This window comes from Pelophylax lessonae (assembly GCF_965119305.1).
Source record: "Pelophylax lessonae genome assembly, chromosome: 5".
NCBI lineage: Eukaryota > Metazoa > Chordata > Amphibia > Anura > Ranidae > Pelophylax > Pelophylax lessonae.
Window position 1 is genome coordinate 300,089,205 of NC_138772.1, and position 24,610 is coordinate 300,113,814.

Sequence of the window (24,610 nt, forward strand, 5' to 3'; positions counted from 1 at the left end):
TACAAACAATAGTAATTGGGGCCTAGTGTGGTTGTGTACGTGTGATATACATACACTTTTTTGGGATCATATTTTCTATTCCGCTATTTAATCAAAAACCTTTGGGGATCAGTTAAATTGGGGGATAGTCTGTGTTGGTACGTGTGAGAGAGATCCACCTTTCCAAGTTGTTGGGGTTCATCTCATACTTCTGAAGGTTTGAGGGTGCTGCCTGTTCCATACTCCCCCTACTCCTAGCCTTTTAGGGGTACAAACAATAGTAATTGGGGCCTAGTGTGGTTGTGTACGTGTGATATACATACACTTTTTTGGGATCATATTTTCTATTCCGCTATTTAATCAAAAACCTTTGGGGATCAGTTAAATTGGGGGATAGTCTGTGTTGGTACGTGTGAGAGAGATCCACCTTTCCAAGTTGTTGGGGTTCATCTCATACTTCTGAAGGTTTGAGGGTGCTGCCTGTTCCATACCCCCCCTACTCCTAGCCTTTTAGGGGTACAAACAATAGTAATTGGGGCCTAGTGTGGTTGTGTACGTGTGATATACATACACTTTTTTGGGATCATATTTTCTATTCCGCTATTTAATCAAAAACCTTTGGGGATCAGTTAAATTGGGGGATAGTCTGTGTTGGTACGTGTGAGAGAGATCCACCTTTCCAAGTTGTTGGGGTTCATCTCATACTTCTGAAGGTTTGAGGGTGCTGCCTGTTCCATACCCCCCCTACTCCTAGCCTTTTAGGGGTACAAACAATAGTAATTGGGGCCTAGTGTGGTTGTGTACGTGTGATATACATACACTTTTTTGGGATCATATTTTCTATTCCGCTATTTAATCAAAAACCTTTGGGGATCAGTTAAATTGGGGGATAGTCTGTGTTGGTACGTGTGAGAGAGATCCACCTTTCCAAGTTGTTGGGGTTCATCTCATACTTCTGAAGGTTTGAGGGTGCTGCCTGTTCCATACTCCCCCTACTCCTAGCCTTTTAGGGGTACAAACAATAGTAATTGGGGCCTAGTGTGGTTGTGTACGTGTGATATACATACACTTTTTTGGGATCATATTTTCTATTCCGCTATTTAATCAAAAACCTTTGGGGATCAGTTAAATTGGGGGATAGTCTGTGTTGGTACGTGTGAGAGAGATCCACCTTTCCAAGTTGTTGGGGTTCATCTCATACTTCTGAAGGTTTGAGGGTGCTGCCTGTTCCATACCCCCCCTACTCCTAGCCTTTTAGGGGTACAAACAATAGTAATTGGGGCCTAGTGTGGTTGTGTACGTGTGATATACATACACTTTTTTGGGATCATATTTTCTATTCCGCTATTTAATCAAAAACCTTTGGGGATCAGTTAAATTGGGGGATAGTCTGTGTTGGTACGTGTGAGAGAGATCCACCTTTCCAAGTTGTTGGGGTTCATCTCATACTTCTGAAGGTTTGAGGGTGCTGCCTGTTCCATACCCCCCCTACTCCTAGCCTTTTAGGGGTACAAACAATAGTAATTGGGGCCTAGTGTGGTTGTGTACGTGTGATATACATACACTTTTTTGGGATCATATTTTCTATTCCGCTATTTAATCAAAAACCTTTGGGGATCAGTTAAATTGGGGGATAGTCTGTGTTGGTACGTGTGAGAGAGATCCACCTTTCCAAGTTGTTGGGGTTCATCTCATACTTCTGAAGGTTTGAGGGTGCTGCCTGTTCCATACCCCCCCTACTCCTCATCTAGCCTTTTAGGGGTACAAACAATAGTAATTGGGGCCTAGTGTGGTTGTGTACGTGCGAGATACATACACTTTTTTTGATCATATTTCCTATTCCGCTATTCAATAAAAACCTTTGAGGATCAATTGAATTGCGGGATAGTCTGTGTCGGTACGTGTGAGAGAGATCCACCTTTCCAAGTTGTTGGGGTTCATCTCATACTTCTGAAGGTTTGAGGGTGCTGCCTGTTCCATACCCCCCCTACTCCTCATCTAGCCTTTTAGGGGTACAAACAATAGTAATTGGGGCCTAGTGTGGTTGTGTACGTGCGAGATACATACACTTTTTTTGATCATATTTCCTATTCCGCTATTCAATAAAAACCTTTGAGGATCAATTGAATTGCGGGATAGTCTGTGTCGGTACGTGTGAGAGAGATCCACCTTTCCAAGTTGTTGGGGTTCATCTCATACTTCTGAAGGTTTGAGGGTGCTGCCTGTTCCATACCCCCCCTACTCCTCATCTAGCCTTTTAGGGGTACAAACAATAGTAATTGGGGCCTAGTGTGGTTGTGTACGTGCGAGATACATACACTTTTTTTGATCATATTTCCTATTCCGCTATTCAATAAAAACCTTTGAGGATCAATTGAATTGCGGGATAGTCTGTGTCGGTACGTGTGAGAGAGATCCACCTTTCCAAGTTGTTGGGGTTCATCTCATACTTCTGAAGGTTTGAGGGTGCTGCCTGTTCCATACCCCCCCTACTCCTCATCTAGCCTTTTAGGGGTACAAACAATAGTAATTGGGGCCTAGTGTGGTTGTGTACGTGCGAGATACATACACTTTTTTTGATCATATTTCCTATTCCGCTATTCAATAAAAACCTTTGAGGATCAATTGAATTGCGGGATAGTCTGTGTCGGTACGTGTGAGAGAGATCCACCTTTCCAAGTTGTTGGGGTTCATCTCATACTTCTGAAGGTTTGAGGGTGCTGCCTGTTCCATACCCCCCCTACTCCTCATCTAGCCTTTTAGGGGTACAAACAATAGTAATTGGGGCCTAGTGTGGTTGTGTACGTGCGAGATACATACACTTTTTTTGATCATATTTCCTATTCCGCTATTCAATAAAAACCTTTGAGGATCAATTGAATTGCGGGATAGTCTGTGTCGGTACGTGTGAGAGAGATCCACCTTTCCAAGTTGTTGGGGTTCATCTCATACTTCTGAAGGTTTGAGGGTGCTGCCTGTTCCATACCCCCCCTACTCCTCATCTAGCCTTTTAGGGGTACAAACAATAGTAATTGGGGCCTAGTGTGGTTGTGTACGTGCGAGATACATACACTTTTTTTGATCATATTTCCTATTCCGCTATTCAATAAAAACCTTTGAGGATCAATTGAATTGCGGGATAGTCTGTGTCGGTACGTGTGAGAGAGATCCACCTTTCCAAGTTGTTGGGGTTCATCTCATACTTCTGAAGGTTTGAGGGTGCTGCCTGTTCCATACCCCCCCTACTCCTCATCTAGCCTTTTAGGGGTACAAACAATAGTAATTGGGGCCTAGTGTGGTTGTGTACGTGCGAGATACATACACTTTTTTTGATCATATTTCCTATTCCGCTATTCAATAAAAACCTTTGAGGATCAATTGAATTGCGGGATAGTCTGTGTCGGTACGTGTGAGAGAGATCCACCTTTCCAAGTTGTTGGGGTTCATCTCATACTTCTGAAGGTTTGAGGGTGCTGCCTGTTCCATACCCCCCCTACTCCTCATCTAGCCTTTTAGGGGTACAAACAATAGTAATTGGGGCCTAGTGTGGTTGTGTACGTGCGAGATACATACACTTTTTTTGATCATATTTCCTATTCCGCTATTCAATAAAAACCTTTGAGGATCAATTGAATTGCGGGATAGTCTGTGTCGGTACGTGTGAGAGAGATCCACCTTTCCAAGTTGTTGGGGTTCATCTCATACTTCTGAAGGTTTGAGGGTGCTGCCTGTTCCATACTCCCCCTACTCCTCATCTAGCCTTTTAGGGGTACAAACAATAGTAATTGGGGCCTAGTGTGGTTGTGTACGTGTGATATACATACACTTTTTTTGGATCATATTTTCTATTCCGCTATTCAATAAAAACCTTTCTAGGGCAAGATCTTAAATTACAGAAATATGAGGAGACCGTCAAATAAGGGCCGTGGCCTGGGTCGTGGTGCTGCTGGTAGAGCTCCTGTTGCAAGGAGAGGACATGGTCGATCTGTGCCAGCTACACGCACAAGTGAAACACCTTCCTCAAGTGTGAGTAGGCGACAGAACCTGCATCAGTATTTGGTAGGGCATCAAACGCCCCTAGAAGTGATGAGGCCAGAACAAGTTGAGGCGATAGTAGATTGGTTTGCTGCTGACAGTGCCTCCAGTTCCTTCACATTGTCTCCCACCCAGTCTACTGCAGAAAGGTCAGAGTTGGCACCTGCAGCCAATGTCCAACCGTCTTTCACCTCACCCCCTTGCAAATCAGGCCAGCAGTCTGAGCCCCAAGCCATACAGCAGTCTCTTATTCTTTTTGAGGACTCTGTCAGCAGGGTTTCCCAGGGCCATCCACCTAGCCCTGCCCCAGAAGTGGAAGAGATTGAGTGCAGCGATGCCCAACCACTTATTTCTCAAGATGAGTACATGCAAGGATCATCGCAGCACGTCTCCGATGATGACGAAACGCAGGTGCCAACTGCTGCGGCGTTCAGCATTGTGGAGACCGACAAGGAGGGCAGGGGTGAAGACTGGGTGGAAGATGATGTGGAGGACGATGAGGTCCTCGACCCCACATGGAATGAACGTCATGCAGGTGAACTGAGTAGTTTGGAGGAAGAGGCGGTGGTCGCACAGAGCCACCAGCACAGCAGAAGAGGGAGCAGGGTGCAGAAGCGGAGCGGCCGTGCCCTAGACACTACGCCCGCTACTGCCCAACGCAGCAAGGGAACGAGCGCACCAAAGTCAGCTCAAAGGAGTTCTCTAGCGTGGAAGTTCTTTAGAAAATGTGCTGATGACAGGACACGAGTGGTTTGCACCCTGTGCAATCAGAGCTTGAAGCGAGGCATGAACCTTCTCAACCTGAGCACAACCTGCATGATCAGGCATCTAAGTGCAAAGCACGAGCTGCAGTGGAGTACACACCTTCAAAACCAAGAAACGTCTCTGGCTCATCCTGCTTCCTCTTCTGCTGCAGTCTCGGCCGCTCCAGCCACATCTGTAGTGATACCGGCACCTGCCACCCCGCAAACAGACGATCTGTCAGCAACACCACCACCTGGGTCACCAACAACCATCTCCACAATGTCCCGTGGAAGCGTTCAGCTTTCCATCTCCCAAACACTTGAGAGGAAGAGGAAGTACCCCCCTACCCACCCGCGATCCCTGGCCCTGAATGCCAGCATTTCAAAATTATTGGCCTTTGAAATGCTGTCATTCCGTCTGGTGGAGACGCACAGTTTTAAAAACCTTATGTCGGTGGCTGTCCCACAGTACGTCGTGCCCAGCCGCCACTACTTTTCCAGGCAAGCCATCCCTTCCCTGCACAACCAAGTGGGGGAAAAAATCAGGTGTGCACTGCGCAACGCCATCTGTGCCAAGGTCCACCTAACTACGGATACGTGGACCAGTAAGCACGGTCAGGGGCGTTATATCTCCCTAACGGCACACTGGGTAAATGCAGTGGCGGATGGGCCTGAGGCGGATAGCAATTTGGCGCATGTCCTTCCACCACCGAGGATTGCAGGGCGCTTCAGTTTGCCTCCTGTTCCTAACTCCTCCTACTCCGCTTCCTCATCCTCTACCGCCTCCTCATCCGGACAGCGTAACACCTTCACCACCAACTTCAGCACGGCCAGGGGTAAACGACAGCAGGCAGTTTTACAACTTGCCTGTTTGGGGGACAAACCACACACCGCGCAGGAGTTGTGGAGGAGCATGGAACAGCAGACAAATGAGTGGTTGCTGCCAGCGAGCCTCAAGCCCGGCCTGGTGGTGTGCGATAACGGGCGAAATCTCATAGCAGCTCTGGGCCTAGCCGGTTTGACGCACATCCCTTGCCTGGCGCATGTGCTGAATTTGGTGGTGCAGAGGTTCCTTAAAAACTACCCCGATATGTCAGAGCTGCTGCAGAAAGTGCGGGCCGTTTGTGCGCACTTTCGGCGTTCTCACCCTGCTGCTGCTCGCCTGGCAGCGCTGCAGCGTAACTTCGGCCTTCCCGCTCACCGCCTCATATGTGACGTGCCCACAAGGTGGAACTCCACCTTGCACATGCTGGAAAGACTGTGCGAGCAGCAGCAGGCCATAGTGGAGTTTCAGCTGCAGCACGCACGCGTGAGTCGCTCTGCGGAACAGCACCACTTCACCACCAATAACTGGGCCTCCATGCGAGACCTGTGTGCCTTGTTGCGCTGTTTTGAGTACTCCACCAACATGGCCAGTGGCAATGACGCCGTTCTCAGCTTAACTATCCCACTTCTATGCCTCCTTGAAAAAACAATTCGGGCGATGATGGAAGAGGATGTGGCACAGGATGAGGAGGAGGAGGAGGATGAAGAGGTAACATTTCCAAGGCTTTCAGGGCAGTCATTCGCAAGGGGCTCCGAGGGTGGGTTCCTGCACACGCAAACGCCAGGGACGCAATTGTCCAGCAGGGGCACAGTTCTGGAGGATGAGGAGGATGAGGAGGAGGAGGAGCTGGAGGAGGAGATGGAACCATGTTCACAGCAGGGTGGCACCCAGGCCAGCTCATGGCCATCACTGGTGCGTGGCTGGGGGGATACAGAGGACACGGACCATACACCTCCCACAGAGGACAGCCTTTCGTTGCCTCTGGGCAGCCTGGCACACATGAGCGATTACATGCTGCAGTGTCTCCACAACGACCGCCGAGTTGCCCACATTCTAACTTGTGCTGATTACTGGGTGGCCACGCTGCTGGATCCCCGTTACAAGGACAACGTACCGTCCTTAATTCACTCACTGGAGCGCGATCGCAAGATGCGCGAGTACAAGCGCACGCTGGTAGACGCCATGCTGCTGGCATTCCCATCTGACAGCGGGGCCACAGTGGAAGCACAAGGCAGAGGAGGAGGAGGAGGAGGTCGCCAACGCAACCAGGGCACCGCCAGCACCTCAGAAGGCAGGGTTAGCATGGCCGAAATGTGGAAAAGCTTTGTCAGCACGCCACAACAAACAGCAGCACCAGCAGCTCAGATGGAACGTCTTAGCAGGAGGCAGCATTTTACCAACATGGTGGAGCAGTATGTGTGCACACGCCTACATGTAGTGAATGACGGGTCTGCCCCCTTCAACTTCTGGGTCTCCAAATTGGGCACATGGCCTGAGCTTGCCCTTTACGCCTTGGAGGTGCTGGCGTGCCCTGCAGCCAGTGTATTATCTGAACGGGTATTTAGCACGGCTGGGGGCGTTATAACAGACAAGCGCAGCCGCCTGTCCAGAGACAATGTGGACAAGCTCACGTTCATTAAAATGAACCAGGCATGGATCCCACGGGACTTTTCCGTACCTTATGCAGAATAGCAATGGATACCGACCTTACCCACCCATTGTTCCATTTTTGCTCTTTCTCACTCTTTTGGGGTGTACCCTCATTTAAAATTTGTGAAAAGAAGCAGTGTTGGCTACCTCGTCCTCCTCCTCAGGGCCAGATTAATGTAGGGGCTATTGGAGCTGCAGCTCCAGGCCCCTACCTTTTATATAGGCCCCGGGTTGGCCATATTCACTGTTACCGCTCTTCTGTCACTTGTAAACACAGAAGTCTGGCTTCTATGCTCGCTTCCCCAGGCAGCACCCTCAGAACCTCCCCACACAGCGTGAAGGCCGGACAAGGAGGGACAGTTGGCGATGCATGGATGTGTTTATGGGCTTCAGAGACAGCATCCCATGTTGAATTAGGCATGCATGGCTGCACCCTTCCTCCTCTGGGTGCATGGCAAGGCACGGCCCTAAGGCCCTTCAAAATCCTCAGCACCAAGCCCATGATGCTGTTAATCCGGCCCTGGTCCTCCTCCACCGCCGCTTCCACCTACACCGCCCATAGGTGTGCGCAGCCTATTGCATTAAGGTGTGCACCCCAAAGTTGAAATACACATGCATGTGTTTGCCAGCAGGGAGAGTAATGTATCGGGGCCATGTACCTGTAGGCAAGGAGAAATAGAGCAGAGCAGGTCCCAGGGAGATCTTTCCCATCTCCTCACTGGCAATGCTATGTGCCCTAGGTGATTAGGGTGTGCCCAGGCACACCCAGCACACCCTGTGCGCACGCCTATGTCACCGCCACATCCACCACCACCTCAACCTCCCTCCTACTCCATATGGGCCTCGTCCTTCAGAGATGAAGAAGAACATTGTTTTATTTTTCTGTTTTTTTTTGTTGTTTTAAGTTATTTCCCTATCCACATTTGTTTGCAGAGCACTTGCCATGCTCTTAATTACGTTTTGCTGCCATTTGCAGCACTCTAGCCCTTTCCTTTGGTGTTTTAGAGCCATTTTAGTGCCTTAAAGTTCGGGTCCCCATTGACTTCAATGGGGTTCGGTGTCCGGGAAAAGTTCGGTAAAAGTCCGGGACACGGACCCGGACTTTTTTTTAAAGTTCGGCCGAACCCGTCGAACACGGACATCTAGGTGTCCGCTCAACCCTACTTACAAAATGTCAAAATAAAGGTTTCTTGGCAGTATTTTGAGGCTTTTTTTTACATTTAAATGTCTCTCATGACCTCATATGCATTAAAAGAATACTTTAATTGATTGAAATTGCAAAGTCAACACATAAATGTGTAAAAATGTTTAAGACTTTATATGCAATAGTAGACATAAAAGCTTTAGCAAAATTGTCTGAAATCTAAACTATTCAAGAAAAGTCATTGTATTTCTTTTTTTACACATTCAAAGTAGAACTATAGGCAAATATTTTTTGTAATTTATTTTGGATAGAGAAAAGGAGGTGATAACCCTTGTCAGTTTATTATTTGCCATCTTAATCCAAATGGCTGAGAATTCCTTTCACTTCCTGTTCCTTTGGGGACCCCCAGGTCACCACAACTAGTGTCCCTATTGCTGCTGGATGAGCTCTGGGGTGAGGAGCGCCTGGGGGGGGGGGGTGTCATGGAGGGTGCTCCTCACCCCAGAGCTGCAGGATGAGAAACTGTAGCATCTCCTACATCAACTGACCCCCAAAATTGCCTTTGAGGTAGGGAAACTTTCACAAGAACTTTTGACAATTGCTTTCATATCTATCATGTCATGTCTATATTAGTTCTATACTTATTTAATCAGGAAAATTCTGAAGCCATTTCAATAGTTTAAAGTGTACTATGAAAATAACTGATTAAGAAGAACGTAAATAATATTCTTAAATTCCAAAAATATTTATTAGGTGAAACTATTTATATTACTACATATATTTTATAATACACATATATTATATACGGAAAATGTCTGAGCATAACTTACTTTGAGTAAATCTAGGTGGATTGTCATTGACATCAGTGAGAGTAATGTTCACAGTGGTTGTTCCAGATAATCCTCCCATTTGGCCACCCATGTCTTTGGCCTGAATAACAACTTGGTAATGTTCTCTTATTTCTCGGTTCATGTTTGGCAATGCAGTTCGAATAATACCTTGAATAAACATAAAACATATTTATTCATATATATATATATATACATATACATCTATGATAATAGTACAAAAAAGAATGGAATTCAGCTCATATTACAAGAACAATGATATAAAAAATGTATACATGTATTTAACAGTTATCAACTTACAGCAGAGGATGAAAGTGGTTTTCAGATGTGTGTGGATTTTTTCACTGCAGTGATAATAATTAACATTCTAATTTACATGGTGCAGAGGAGCACAATGACCACCAGCACTAATAGTGCCCCTATTATAAGGGCATGTACTTGATTCTTGAGAGAATTACATGATTCTGAACTTATATTAGAAGAGGTAGGGAGCAACATGAGTGCAGCCTTTTCAAAAATTAGACTAGATTCTTGTTATAGTGGGTCTGTATTATTGAAAATTGGGTAAAAATAATAAAATGGGATTCTAGAAAGAAAAAAAAAGTAAAAGCAGATCAGTAGGTGCACACTTAATGTGATAATTGCTTGTGAGAATGATTATTAAAACTTTGTCTATCTTCATAACTAAATGATAATGTCATGCCTTAAGTAACTGTAAGAACACATTGTTAAATTATACGTAACTGGCTGAAATCACATGAAATCCCATGGTATTTTACAGTGCTGGATTACATCATGTTTCAGTATATGAGTGTACATATATTTTAGAGCATCGAGAAACAGTATTGTGAAACTTCATAAGTCAATAGGTGAGAATACTTGAATTTATCATGGTTTGTCACATTTAATTGAAGTTCAACTGAATACATGTCATACCATGGTAATACATTAGCTGTGGGCATATTTAGGAACATGTCCTCTGTTAGTCTGTGGAAACAGATCAGGTATCTGTCACTATCCCTTTGTGATCAAAAATCAAAATATGAAAAGATGTTACCTGACACAATATGACACCCATCACTGTGTGAGAATATTAGACAATGTCACAACATGTTATATATGCTTCTATGAGAACAGTTAAGTTAGCAAGAGTCTGTCACTTAAAAGTATATAAAAACATTCATATTTTAGTTTGATACAACATTCTGTTTGTTAGTGTAACTATTTGGGAAGATTTCAGCATAGCACACCTTTTCTGTTATTGTGTTACAACATATCTATTATTATGTTTATACAAGGATTTGATTTAAAGTATTTCAAAAATATTTTTTTTTAAATAAAATAGTAAACATTTTATACTTACATGTAAACTGCTTGCTATGGGGGCAGATGCATGGGCTCGCTCCTGAGCCTGGCTGCCCCCACTTTCTCCTCCCAACCAGCAATTGATTGACAGCATCAGGAGCCAACGGCTCCCTCTGCTGCATCAGTCCCTGTGAATAGAGGGAGAGGGGAGAAAATAGGTGCAGCCATGCATAGAGCTGGATCAAATGAACACTCAGGTAAGTATTTAGGGAGGTGGGGGAGCACAGTAAGTCATAAAGCATTTTTTTTCTATCTTAATGCAGGGAGTGAGAGCAGGGAACATTTTAGCTTTAGAACCACTTTGATAAATGCTTTGACTAATATTGATCAGCCAGAGCTAGCGATTCAAGTAGTATTCTATGTTTAATTTCACTTTAAATCAAGCTAGCCCAAACAAACTATTTCTATTACAGAACAATGTGGCCACTGGATGTGCTGTAATTGACTGCAATAGCGTTACCTTGCAGATCTGTGTTCCAGGAGCAGTGCAAGAGACCTCTTCTCCTGCTGCATATAAAGACACTTGGGCATGTGCTCCTCTGCAATTCAGGAGAAGCCTTGCATTTTTATCAATAAATAAAAGACTACCTTTGATTGACGAGGTGGAGGTCATGACATCATCTGCCCGCCTCTCCACCTTGAACAATCAGAGGAAGTCCTACATTGGCTTATATAGTAGAAAAGCACTAAACACAACTTTATTTTTGGCATCAGATGGGAAGTTGCCTTTCCTATTGACAGAATACAGTATTGCATAATCAATGCAGTGCATTTAATGCATACATGTTAACGCAGGTTATGATACACCACAATGTACCTAAAATAAAACCTGCTGCATTGTTTGTATTGCAGTGTACCCCGATGCACATTAAAAGATAAAGTTTTTTTTTCCTTTTATGTAACTGTAGAATAGCAAAACACCATAGTCTTTATCTTTAAAGAGTTTCATAAAAGAAGGTAAGAACGTATAAAGTCTATTTTTTTAGGTATTTAGGGAACTTTAGGGATTAAGGGAGCCATTGGCAGGCAAATAATGAAATCAGTAAGATTTTTTTTTATAGATTGTTCCTGGAGTGTAGCAGTACCACACAAGAAATCTCCAGTGTGAAAAAGATGAAGATATATTTTTCATTTGAAAAAAGCCAGAAGATATTTAAGACAATGGGAACATAATGGCAGCCATTAGCACAGGATTAAAATATCCAAGAAAATATTTTTTATTCTTTTACATCAGGGAGCCAGATGATGACAAAGATTAAAAAAAAAGTGGAAATCAAAGTATTAATATGGACCAGAAAGTGAAGCACTTGTGGATTTTTCGTTTTTTTTTTTTTAGACAAACGGCTAATAGCAATATAAAGACAGTTACTCAAGAACACTTTACACATGACTTCACAAAAATGAAAACATTATTCCCATTTATTTGGGAAGGGAGGTCATGAATGTGAAGCGTGTAGACAACAGACTGCAGACTATCAATAATATTAAAATTATTGCTCTTAAACAGTCTTAGCCCCCGTTCACACTGGGGAGACCTGTGAGGCAACCTGGTCGCCTCACAGGTCGCCGCAGGTCGCCTCCCACTCAGAAAAAGGGTCCGGAGCTTCTTTGGGGCGACCAGGAGGCGACCGCCATAGACTTCAATGTTATGAAGTCCGTGGCGGCCGCTCCGAGGTCGCGGCGAGCTGCTCGCACCACGACCTCGGAGGTCGCGGTGCGAAGTAGCGTCGCCCCAGTGTGAACGGGGGCTAAGGGTTGCAGCTTGTGTGTGAGAGTATTATTCCTGGAATGTGTATAAATATATATTATGGTAATTTATGAAATAATTATATACTATTCCATTAGAAAAGTTATTATTTCCTTTAAAACTTGGATTTTCACTCTGCAAGTAAATATTAGCAAATGAGGTGGACCTATGTTCATTCAAAATCCCTAATTATGTGTAAAATAAATAAAAAACAAAAAAAAAATAATTTTGTTTGACTTGTTGATTGATGTGAGCACATCTTCACCTTATTTACTAAGCCCAGTAAACATTAATTTTTATGAGTGAACAGAAACTACTGCTTTAGCAATTCAACCCTAGTATGCATGTTCTATATTCTGTTTTACTTTATTCTTTACATTGTTACTGAATTTTGCTTTATCCATACTATCGTAAAAGTTAATGAGGAGTGGGAAAGCAGAGCTCTGGCATATGAATAACATGTCTGATACTTTTTTTTGCACTGGGGGTGGATATTTAAAGTCTCACTCAAATGTGTATTTGTGTGCAGTATTTACTTTTTTTATATATATATACCTATGGGCTATATTTGTGTAGAAATCATTGTGGAATTAACCTTTTACTGACATTCATCCAAGTAAAATTTGACAGCATTCTCTACATTCTACTGTCACATTTACCCTATCTAAAACTGAATGAATGTGCAACAGACAAACTTTCCCAGCTTGAAATTGTTCTCCTTGATGCTCTACTGTGTGTAAGCATAAATGTAGATAAGGGTTCTGAAAATTACATCACTTTACAGTACATCATGTACATACACCGGGCTCCAAAAAGCTGTGCAAAATTTGAGACAGATGACTGATACAAAGTCCCAATTGTAATGTACCTAATCAAGTAGTTTCATTTGACACACTATATGGGGTCTTTATTGCTTTTCAAAATTCCAATTATAGAAGTAAAATCAGTCCCTTTTACTGTCAGTATACTTAGAGTCACAACTGTGAGCTTCCAATGTTAGAGGAGATAGAAACAAGCAAACATGGTTTAGTTTTGTTGTTTATAGACATTTATTTGTGTGTACAAGAATTACATATTACCACTTTATAATAATATCTGTGTATCAATTATTATACAAGCTCTCTGCTTCAACTTAATTTATACACTAGTTTCAAAGTCTTTGTAATTTCTATTGTCAAAAGTGCAATCTTACAGCATCCACATTATTATATATGCCTTGTATACCTATGCATGTTTTAAATTAAAAATATGTTTTTTTTTTTTTTTAGAAATGTAAGCAAGCGCTTTTGTTTCTGCATGTGTCCTTGATGTTGAATAATCGAAATTCCTACTATGCTATCACCAGGAGTAAAGAACAGTAAAAATCCAAACATTATTGTCTCTATCCAAAACTAAAAACAAAAACTGTGATTAACAGGTAATTATACAAATGTAGTCATCTATACATAGAAATATGTTCATAAAAACAACTACAGTGATCTAATCGGAAATGCATAATCTCAGACACAATTCATTTAGCCTTCCAAGTGAGCAATAAAAGTAGAGCCACAAATCAGAAAAAAACAATATAGTTGAAGATGAAGCATGACATCAGATGCATGTTTTTGATACCTATTGGCTGAATGAGCTAGACTTTGTCAATGACACATGTCTTATATAAATAATAAATTAAAACCAGTAGAGGATGGGCAGAAATGAATAGCACTGTTATATTAGCTAAGCTTACTTCATGCAAATGCAAGACCAAAGTGGATAGTTTATGGTAAATAGAGTAGGAATGTTAGCATTGCTACAGTATGTTGAGTTTTGAAATGCAAGTCTCATGCACACATAGGTCCGAAAAGAGGCATGATGTGTTATTTATTGTGTGTTCAATCAAAAGTAATATAGGCTAGTCAAGGAGTGCCATATTTTAAATATTTCTCAATTATTAACTACACGTACTAATACAAAGGAAAATGTGTTAAAAAACAGAGCTATTTCATTTCACAACGGGGAGGGGGAAAGGAGTAGAGATTTTTACATGACCTGTGATTAGTAGATATTAAGTAATATCATAAAATACCAAATTATCTGGGTAAGTGTAGGTCCATAAGTGATGGAAATTCAATGGAGTAAAGGTACAGCCACCTCCTCTGTTATACCACCACTTATAAAACGTGGACTAAACCTCCAATCTTGCATATGCGTGGATGAAAATTTTACAGTTTATACTCCACATGAGAAAACCTAACATTTCAGAAACATACATTCATTTAAACAAATAAGTATTCTGCAGGAAAAGTGAGGATACTCTGCAATTATTGCAGCAGGTGAGCAAACCTGGAACCTTAAAACCCAACTTTAAGACTCTCCCTAACCAGTGCCATTTCTGCGTATGGGGACAGTAAATCTCCCTCCTATAGATGTGTGTGCACCAGTCATTCTACAATAGTCCTATCACGTTAATGTCACTCCTCATGAAGACAGTGGCATGGACACTGTAAAAAGGTCCAGGCAGAAGAAGAAAGAAGACATAGGACCATGGAACATGGGACCATGGCTTTAGGTAAATAAAAAGGATATTTTGATTTTATCCCTGCTCTGATGCAAAGCCCTGATCACCTTATCATTTCTCCTGTAAATAGATTTTTTATTAAATTGCTATGAGATACACTTGTATGAAGTGCTACAAGTAGCAAGAAGAGCAAAGTGTATAAAAAGTATTGGAACATAATGTACTGATACCCTAAGATTACATAGAATACCTAGGTACAAACAAATTGGCATCAGGAGTATGAGTAACAACAATGGTGGATATGAAATTATAGAAATATTGTACAGAAAAAAGCTAAACGAAAACCATCTTTTAGCGATCCAGGTAGTCCAAAATTCCCACACAGTCTTAAAAGCATGTGCTTTTCCATTTCTCAAAGCCAACATATTTTCCTAAAGGTAGTGAGTTTTGATTAAAACCATAGTTTCTGATGGATTTTGTGCATGGCGTTGCTTCCACTCCCTGGTTATAGTTATTCTGGCCATTAATAGAGTGTGCATCACAATCATATGAAAGTCTGCTGGAATAGAGGCTTTTTCCAGATCAAAATAAAGCTAATTTATAAATCTAGAGATGGATTAGGGGGGGAAAAAATTCCAGTCACCTCTAAGATAATCTGAAAAATTTCCATCATAAGCTAATTCAATTTTTACAGGGCCATAAAATATGCTTTACATTTCCACTTTGTTCACAACCTCTCCAGCATAGAGGAGAGTATGCATGAGAGAATTGAGCCAGGCGATATGGTACAAGATATCATCTAAGTGTGATCTTTTGTGTTAACTCCCAAAGAATCACATTATGCATAGCACCATAGATAGTTTGAAGGGCAGTGCACCATTGATAGGTGGCAGAGGTAGAATAAGATTGTCCTCTCATTTGAAGATGGGCTTCGATTTGGTCAATAGTAGCTTTTGCAGGAGTTGGTTATAAAACAAAGACACGCCCTTACACATACCTTTCACAGATGTTTAGGATTGTCAATCGCTTATCTTGAATAAAGGAGGGGGAGAAAAAGAAAAAAAATGACAAACCCTAAAGTAGGTGAATTTCTCATTTGGCGACAGGCCAAATTCAGTAGTTAGCTCCTCTATGCTCTTTAGGGTATGGTCTCGGAATATGTAATCTATTCTAGTGGTTCCTTTACATAACCAGAACTTAAGTTATAAATGTTGGATATGAGTTTCAAGAGCAGTAACAGGTAAGTGCAACTGAGTGACCAAGGTCTCCATGGTAGGAATGGAGTTGAGAGATCTCCATGCTAGGAGGGATGCTTGGACTGAAGGAGTTAAGTCCCTCAGTTACAGGGGGATCCACAACTCCACTGTCAGAAGTGTGTAGAGGTCCAAAGCAGGGACAAGGGATTTCTCAAATTCAGACTAAGGAGAAGAGGGTGATTAATGCATAAAATGTTTGAGCTTGCCAAGGTGAACAGCTAAGTAAGTAGTAATCTTCAATGTCTACATATCCCATTCCACTAGCAATCATTCAATTTGGAGAATTGGTCTTTGGAGAGTGTAGGAAGTTGTAAAGGAGTTAGGAAACCACCTCTATCTGTTTCGGATGGTTAAGTTGTTTGGGTGTCGATTTTTTAGGTTGTATAAGGAACTATAGTAGTCCGCAAATATTTTGGAGGATGCAAATCTTATGTTTATGTAGGGGTTGAATAAGGTGCAAGATGCTCCTGTACATTTGAATTAACTATTGCAATGATGCCTAGATCATCGCAATATTTCCTGTGCTGTGTCTTGGACCAGGTAAAAAGCTATATCATATTGATTCTTAGCAGGTGCCACAAACAATTACCAATATTTAAAGCGATTGCAAAAGCAATTTTTTTTAATAACAAACATATTATACTTTTTTTCTCTGTGCACAGAGAAACCCCTCTTCTTTGGTCCACCGCTGTCGCTCCTGGCCCATCCACCCTGATGAGTGCCCCCACAGCAAGCTACTTGCTGTGGGGGCACTCATGCATGCTCGCTCTCGAGCTGTCTCTTTGTATATGAGACACACAGAGCATGGCCTGGCTCCACCCCTTCTCCCTCCTCATTGGATGTGATTGACAGTAGTGGGAGCTAATGGCTCCTGCTGCTGTGTCTCAGCCAATAAGGAGGGAGAGACTCAGCAGAGCCTCTGCTCTTGTGCTGGATTGGAATCAAGATCAGGTGAGTATAAAGGGGCACAGAGGGGGCAGCTGTACACTGAAGGTTTTTTACCTCCATGCATAGAATGCATAAAGGTTAAAAAAAAAAAAATCCTTCAATCTTTAGACCCACTTTAAGATGCTTCTTAAAACAATCATTTAACTGTGAAAGGAATTTTGAAAATTTTCATTGTCATCTGCCTTGTCTTTATGCTTGAAGTGACCAGAAATACACTGGTCTGCAATAAAAATGACCTGACAGACCATTCTTAGATGGACACCTTGCTAGCACGTTTTCTGTACAACTTACCTAACTGGAAAAAAATATGTCATAATCAAGGCTATACCAATGACTTTATATGCTACAATATTGCCAGACTGTGAAAATCCTGCAGTTATTTGCTTTAACATTATTGCGATAAAATCAAATTGCATTGAGTTCAGTCTTGCCACATTTCTCTGCAATGTAATTTTAAAGCAATTCGGCTGTAGGATTTTCACTTTTCATACACTCTTTGGTCTTAAGTCTTTCTCAGTTTAAAGGTCTTATTCAGGAGCTGCAGTGACATTGAAAGAAATTGAAATTTTCCACACATCAATAAGCAGGAGCAAATTTCTGCAGCTCAGAAAAGCATTAATCTGTGCAAGCATGTATGTGTATGTCCCAGCTTCATTTTTTATAATTGTCATTTATATCCAAAGCATTTATAAACATACAAGGATACTTTTAGTTAAAGCAACATTAAACCCAAAAACAAAAATATAATAAATTGCAGCTCACCAAATCTTAGATGTGTTGGCTGCATTTCTTTTTTGTTTTTTTTAGCTTTAATTTCACCTTGTGATCCAGCCAGTAAGTCTGTTACTTTTCAACTTGCTTTAATAGACCAAGCTGTTCAGACAAGATATACTAATATAAATCCTGGTATAAAAGGTACCAAGAGAAAACAAGGGGCTACTATAAATGACAATGGGTCATAAATGGGTTAAACATATATATTTTATGAAATGTATACAAATTCCATGATTAGATTCATGTAATTGCATGAAAAATTCCAACCCCCAGCGTTATGAAAACCACTCAAATCAACTACTACACCTCAGTTAACGGCATGCTTAACAATTTGGTTTAGCTTCTGGAATGTCCTCATGGACTTTCACAGTGGACACATGCCTGAACACCTTTGAGATACCCTTACTGGAACATAATATCCCCACCGGGGTGTTCTTTACTTCGTTATAACAAATTAGGGAAATTGACCTCAAGGTACCTCAATAGATGATAGTAATACTTGAGGTCATGTCCCCAAGGGACCTAAGGTAGCTAGGTAGTTAACTAAGATTGATCATGTACCAGGTTGGTAGTTACAAGAGGCAATATTTATAAGGTCACAACCGTGTGTGGGGATATTTTTGGTGTCCGGACAAAAGTTTAACACTGGGGGTCAGATTTTTTCATGCAAAAACATGAATCAAATCATGGAATTTTAATACATTTAATAAAATAGATATTTTTTACACATAGCTGAACGCTTGATGGCGGGCTGGAGATCCATCTGACCCTCTGCCCTGGAGAGCCAGGGCAGCCAGTCCAATACCCAGCTCCGCAAAATCCATCTTCATCCGAAGATCCGACTAAAACTAAAGCTGACAAAATAAACAGCTAGTAAAGGAAAGAAAAAACTGACATCCTTGCAAATAAAATCATAAGAAAGATTAGAAGGCTGAGACTGTAGCCCCAGCACAGGGAAGCCTATCTACTCCTAACGCTAGGCAGAAGACAAACTGAGTTGGGATGGCTACTGCAGGGGGGTATTGACCAGTGGGACAGCCCCCATGGGTGTGTCTATGTTAAATGCTTTTGTTTTTAACAAGTCTTATGCCTAGCTACTCCTGTGGAGAGGAAGTCAATACCCATTGGTGAAGACTATATGAGGGGCGGCGACTATCAGAGGACGTAAGAGAAAGATATTTTTTACCCAATTATGATTCATTGCCACTTATATTAATCCCTTTTCTCTTGGAACTTTTTATACTAGGATTTAATTAGCAGACAAAGTAGAAGTTAGAGGGTTGGAACAAACTATTTATCAAAGACAGCAGTGCTTACAATGGTCAGCTTAGAATAATTTATGTAAAAGCTTTATTCCACAAGACAAAACATTGCTTACTGTAACTGCTTACAGAGTGTTAGCTGGAGTTCATCTTCAGTTTTTTAGTAAGTCTATCTAAATCTGCTAGTCTAACACTACCCTCTCCCCAAACTGAAAATGCTGCTGCTCAAAGGTGTCTACTTTACTACTTCATCCAGCAGGCAAACACCCTAAGACAGAAGGCGTGTTACTGGCTGAATCCCCAGGTGTGATACATGAAAAAAGCCTAAAAAAAAAAGAAAACCTATGCAGCCACCTCATCCTAGGAATTTATAAGCTGCAATATACACTACTCAAACAAATTTAAGAAACACTTTGAAAACACATCAGATCATTCCTTAATGAGGAAAAATATAATGCTGGATATCCATACTGATATGGCCTGGATAATGTGTTTGATCCATTTTTCTCATGACACACATTGGGGAATCTGTTGATTGCAATGGGCTGTGTTGCACGTGGCAAAGTAGCTCATGGGACACTTTGGTGGTTTGTATGGGTTTTACTGTGTGTTTGCTCATTGTTCGCTTACACTACATCTTGGTTGTTTAGCCCATGGCCCATGACCTGAATGCAGCCCCAGTGAGTTTAACATGTGACCTGGGCCCATCTGAGGGGACACTGGGGATGCTGTGCAAACATAGCAGCTCTGGCAGCTTACTTTGACAAGCAAATGCACACTTGAAGGGATTCCGGGATATTGTGCAAACCTAGTTTATGGGTACAGGGCATGCGCTCATGAGGTCAGCTAGTAAACTGCTTCCTGTGTCTTACTTGTTTACTTACATCCAAAATCTACATACCAGGAGGTCTTTGAAGCTTTCTTTGGAACACAGCAAAGACTAAGGTAAGGCCTTGTTATAAAAATTAAAGAAAGATTTTATTTTTCTGCAACCAAGATAATGGTATATTGGTATTTAGGGGAGCTGGATTTTTAGAAAAAAAAAGTGAACTTAGGTGGTAAGTACATGACATGGCTGATGTTAGCTTTGCACCCCTAGCCCTAGTTTATGACAGAATTGTATTCCAGAAATATACATTTAAGGGCCTGTTTACATTCCGTGGCTATGTTAGCACACAGGCACCATAAAAAGTGCATGCAGAATTTTCAGCACTTTATGGCACTGCAACACATATTGTGCTGTACTGCAACACAAGTGCATTGAGAAGATGTTGGGGTGTTATTAAGAATAAATAGCACCTCAACATACCAATGTGTATCATATTTTAGTATATACCTACAGTATATACAATATAATATATATACAACCCCGAAAAAAGGAATGGTTTTACAGGTATTGGCCACTGACATTCTTTTCCCTACTCATATTTTCTGACTGTTTTTCACTAGTTTTGCATTTGGTAAGAGTCGGTGTCACTACTGGTAGCATGAGGCCATACCTGGGCCCTATAGAGGTTGCACAGACAGTCTAACTCCTCCAGGATGGCACATCAATATGTTCCATTGCCAGAAGGTTTGCTGTGTCTCCCACCACAGTCTCAAGAGCATAGAGGAGATTCCAGGAGACAGGCAGTTACCCTAGGAGAGCTGGACAGGGCCATAGAAGGTCTTTAACCCATCACCCATCACCAGGACTGGTATCTGCTTCTTTGTGCAAGGAGGAACAGGATGAACACTGCCAGAGCCCTACAAAAGAACCTCCAGCAGGCCACTGGTGTGAATGTCTCCGACCAAACAATAAGAAACAGACTTCATGTGGGTGGCCTGAGGGCCTGACGTCCTCTAGTGGGCCCTGTGCTCACTGCCTGGCACCTTGGAGCTCAATTGGCATTTGCCATTGAGCACCAGCATTGGCAGGTCCGCCACTGGCTCCCTGAGCTTTTTACAGATGAGAGCAGGTTCACCCTGAGCACATGTGACAGACGTGAAAGGGTCTGGAGAAGCCGTGGAGAATGTTATGCTGCCTGTAACATTGTTCAGCATGACTGGTTTGGTGCTGGGTCAGTGGGGTCTGGGGTGGCATATCCATGGAGGGATGCACACACCTCTACATGCTAGACAATGGCACCCTGACTGTCATTAGGAATCGGGATGAAATCTTTGGACCCATTGTCAGACCCTATGCTGGTGCAGTGAATCCTGGGTTCCTCCTGGTGCATGACAATGGCCGACCTAATGTGGCGAGAGCATACAGCCAGTTCCTGAAGGATGAAGGAATTTATACCATTGAATGGCCCCCAGGTTCGCCTGATCTAAGTCCAATAGGACACCTCTGAGACATTATGTTTCGGTCCATCAGACTCCACTAGGTTGCACCTCAGTCTGTTTAAGAGCTCAGTGATGCTCTGGTCCAGATCTGAGAGGAAATACCCCAGGATACCATCCACCATCTCATTAGGAGCATGCCCTGAGGTTGTCAGGCATGCATACAAGCACATAGGGACCATATAATCTACTGAGTACTATTTTGAGTTGCTGCAATGAAATTTCAGCAAAATGGACTAGCCTGATGCATCATTTTTTCACTTTGATTTTGGGGAGTCTTTGAAATCAGCCTTCTATAGGGTGATCATATTAATTTCCATTAAACGATATCCAGCATGAGATTTTTACCTTATGAGATCTGATGTGTTTTCAAAGTGTTCCTTTAATTTTTGAGCAGTGTATATATATATATATATATATATATATATATATATATATAGATATATATATATATATAATGTACAGTATTATTAAAATTGCAATTGACTTGAATAATCGGAACCTGCCATACACTAACTATGCTGTGTTTGCCAGCATAGGTTAAATTTCTGATCAGATTTCAGTGAGGACACCTGCAATGTTCCTGCCAGCACAGCTCTAAACTCCAGCACACATCTCAGTGAATCTCGGTAGGGTATCAAATCTCAATGAATCTCACACATCACTATATCTCCCTTCTGTCTTCAAGCTGTGCTGGTAAGTTAAAAAAAACCTAATCTGACATATGGTGTTTTTAAAATGGTTCGAGTTTGAATACATTTAGACAGTTTGCCATTTTATACTTGAGAGGTGAATGAAGAAAGTTGATTTACAACAAATTACGTTTTTTTTTATCAGAAAGGAAAATGGGGAACAATGCCAATACAAAGGCTTAAAATATTCACTTTATTTTTGCCTATAGTCTGAGCAACTCTTAATGTTTATAGATAAATCCTATAGTAAACATTTGTGTGGGCCAAATAATAAAAAACTGTTATATGTTTATTTACAGATTTCTTAGTGTTGAAAAATTTCCCATAGATATATTTCTCAATTGCTACAAGGGATATACAGTCATGTGAAAAAGCAAGTACACTCCCTAGATGTTGTTGCATTTTTCAACATATTTAAACAGGCAAACATAAGACCTTTATTTAAACAGTGACTACAGAGAGAGGTGATATACCTTGTGACAGGAAGCCAGGGAAAACCATAGGTTGTGTTTAAGATGGGAGATATATTTGTCCTGGATTCATTCTATATACAAACTATTTTCCTTTTTGGCTGTGTAGTGAGCCTGTTTGGCTCCATGAGGAGTTAACAAGCTCAGCTGTAGCAGGTTGAGTACTCTGGGCTCTAAAAAAAATCCCAAGCTGCTTAGGGAGGATGCTGCACCCTGGAACCCCATTTCCGTGTAGGACAGACTGGGGAGCAGCTACTTCTCTCTGTAGTGATATTCAATGTGTATGACTAAAGACTAGGGCCTGGGCAATGGTAGGCTGTTCCAGGACAAGTAGTTAAGTTCCTGTGTTTGCAGTTAGATGCCCATCGTGGCAAGGGTTTATTTTCTATTTTATTAAATTTTTACTGTTTTGATACCTGCACTTTGTAAGCACAGGCTTTGTAAAAAAACACAATTATGTTTCACCAAGACCCCGCTGCCTTGTTGTGCCCATTTCATTGTCTTGTAACTCATCCAGGGGGTCACGCACTACCCGCTACTGAGCTTATTTACTCACAACCTCACTAAAGACACAATAACATTTTGTGATTTACAAAACAAAAAATGTCAGTGGATGTAACGGTGTACTGTGGAACAAATAGGTACACCCTTGGTCTCAGAAGGTGGTATTGCCCTCCTTGTGGAAATATCTTCTTGCAGGAATTTCGCATAATACTCTTTTCTGGAGGTCTTAGAGATATCTTTTGGTCTTGGCATGCTGACTTCACACATATCAAAAATAAAAAGAACATCAAACTCAAGATATATAAGATTTACAGGAGAAGTATAGGTTTGCAAAAAAAACAAACAATCATATTCACCTCCGTGGATGCAGCACCGATCTTTGCTGCAATGGTCCCTTGCCAGCATTAAGACTGAGACCTGAGTGATCAAACACCGCTGTTTGCTCAGCTCTCAGTCTTCAGTCTGCAGAGAGCCAGTGGCTGTCATTCACAGACTCTCTGCTCTACCCCTCCAGAGCTCACTGGAGCACTGGGCTGAGGAGGGGGTGGCTCAGTCTCCCAGCAGCTTGCTAAGAGACTGAGCCACCTGCCAGTCTGGGCTTCTGGGCATCTTTTAAGTCTGGATCTTTCCTGAGCTTGGACTAGCTAAGTGATGTCAGCCGACAGTGGGCAGGCACCATCTACATACTCCCTAAGGAAGTTCTAGTCATTGTCACCTAAACGGGAACATCTGATTCTAATTTAATAGCTTTGAAGTGGGGTAAACATAGGGATGTACTTACTTTATCAATGTGAGAAATCTGCAATTTTATTTATTAAGACTACGTGAATAGGTACACACATGTGAATTGTATATCTCATATGTCAAGTGTATCACCTTATCTGGAGTCACTGTTTAAATAAAGATGTAATGTTTGCCCAATGTTTTCCCAATCAAATATGTCAAAAAGTCAGCATTTTCCATGGAGTGTACTTACCTTTTCACATGACTGTGTGACATAATCACCATGCTGCACATCAGCCTATGTTGAGATTAGACCTGTAGGAGGAATCTGATAGGTCTACCCACTACAAGTCCTACAGAAAATTACAAGAGAAAAGAGGATACAAAACCATTCACCCTGCACAAGGCATAAAAGCAGCAGTGACCGGTCTTTATACAGGAAGTTCCTGTATTGAGGCAATATTTCATGCTAGATTGCTGCACAGATCTGAAGAAAATACATAAAACACTCCAAGATTTATTACGAATATGCATGATTCTTGTATTTAGATGCTATTTATTTATCCCAAAGCTAAGCTTTAAAGTATAGTTCAAAAGAAACCTTGCATATATAAAAATGTGGCATGCTTTTTTGCTTTGGTAGCAAAAAAAATATATTGGTTTTAATCTTGGTGCTGATAAGCAGAGATTGTAAAGATTAAAAAGGATGTGGGCTATATGGAAGAGCTGCATATTTTACCTGTACCTAGAGCATCTGAATTCTAAATATAACTCTAAAATTGTTAAATATGAATATATTTTGGCCTCAGTCAGTATTTACTT

The 24,610-nt window shown here is 41.7% G+C and overlaps 1 protein-coding gene across 1 annotated transcript in view; it reads right to left on the reverse strand.

The window, feature by feature from the left end:
* Positions 1-24,610, reverse strand: part of LOC309556022 (cadherin-10-like) — a 385,953-nt gene that overhangs the window by 157,661 nt on the left and 203,682 nt on the right. The window contains exon 4 of the mRNA XM_082258290.1: positions 9,208-9,375. Within this exon, the coding sequence (XP_082114416.1) occupies positions 9,208-9,375 (168 nt within the window). The remainder of the gene's footprint in view (positions 1-9,207; positions 9,376-24,610) is intronic.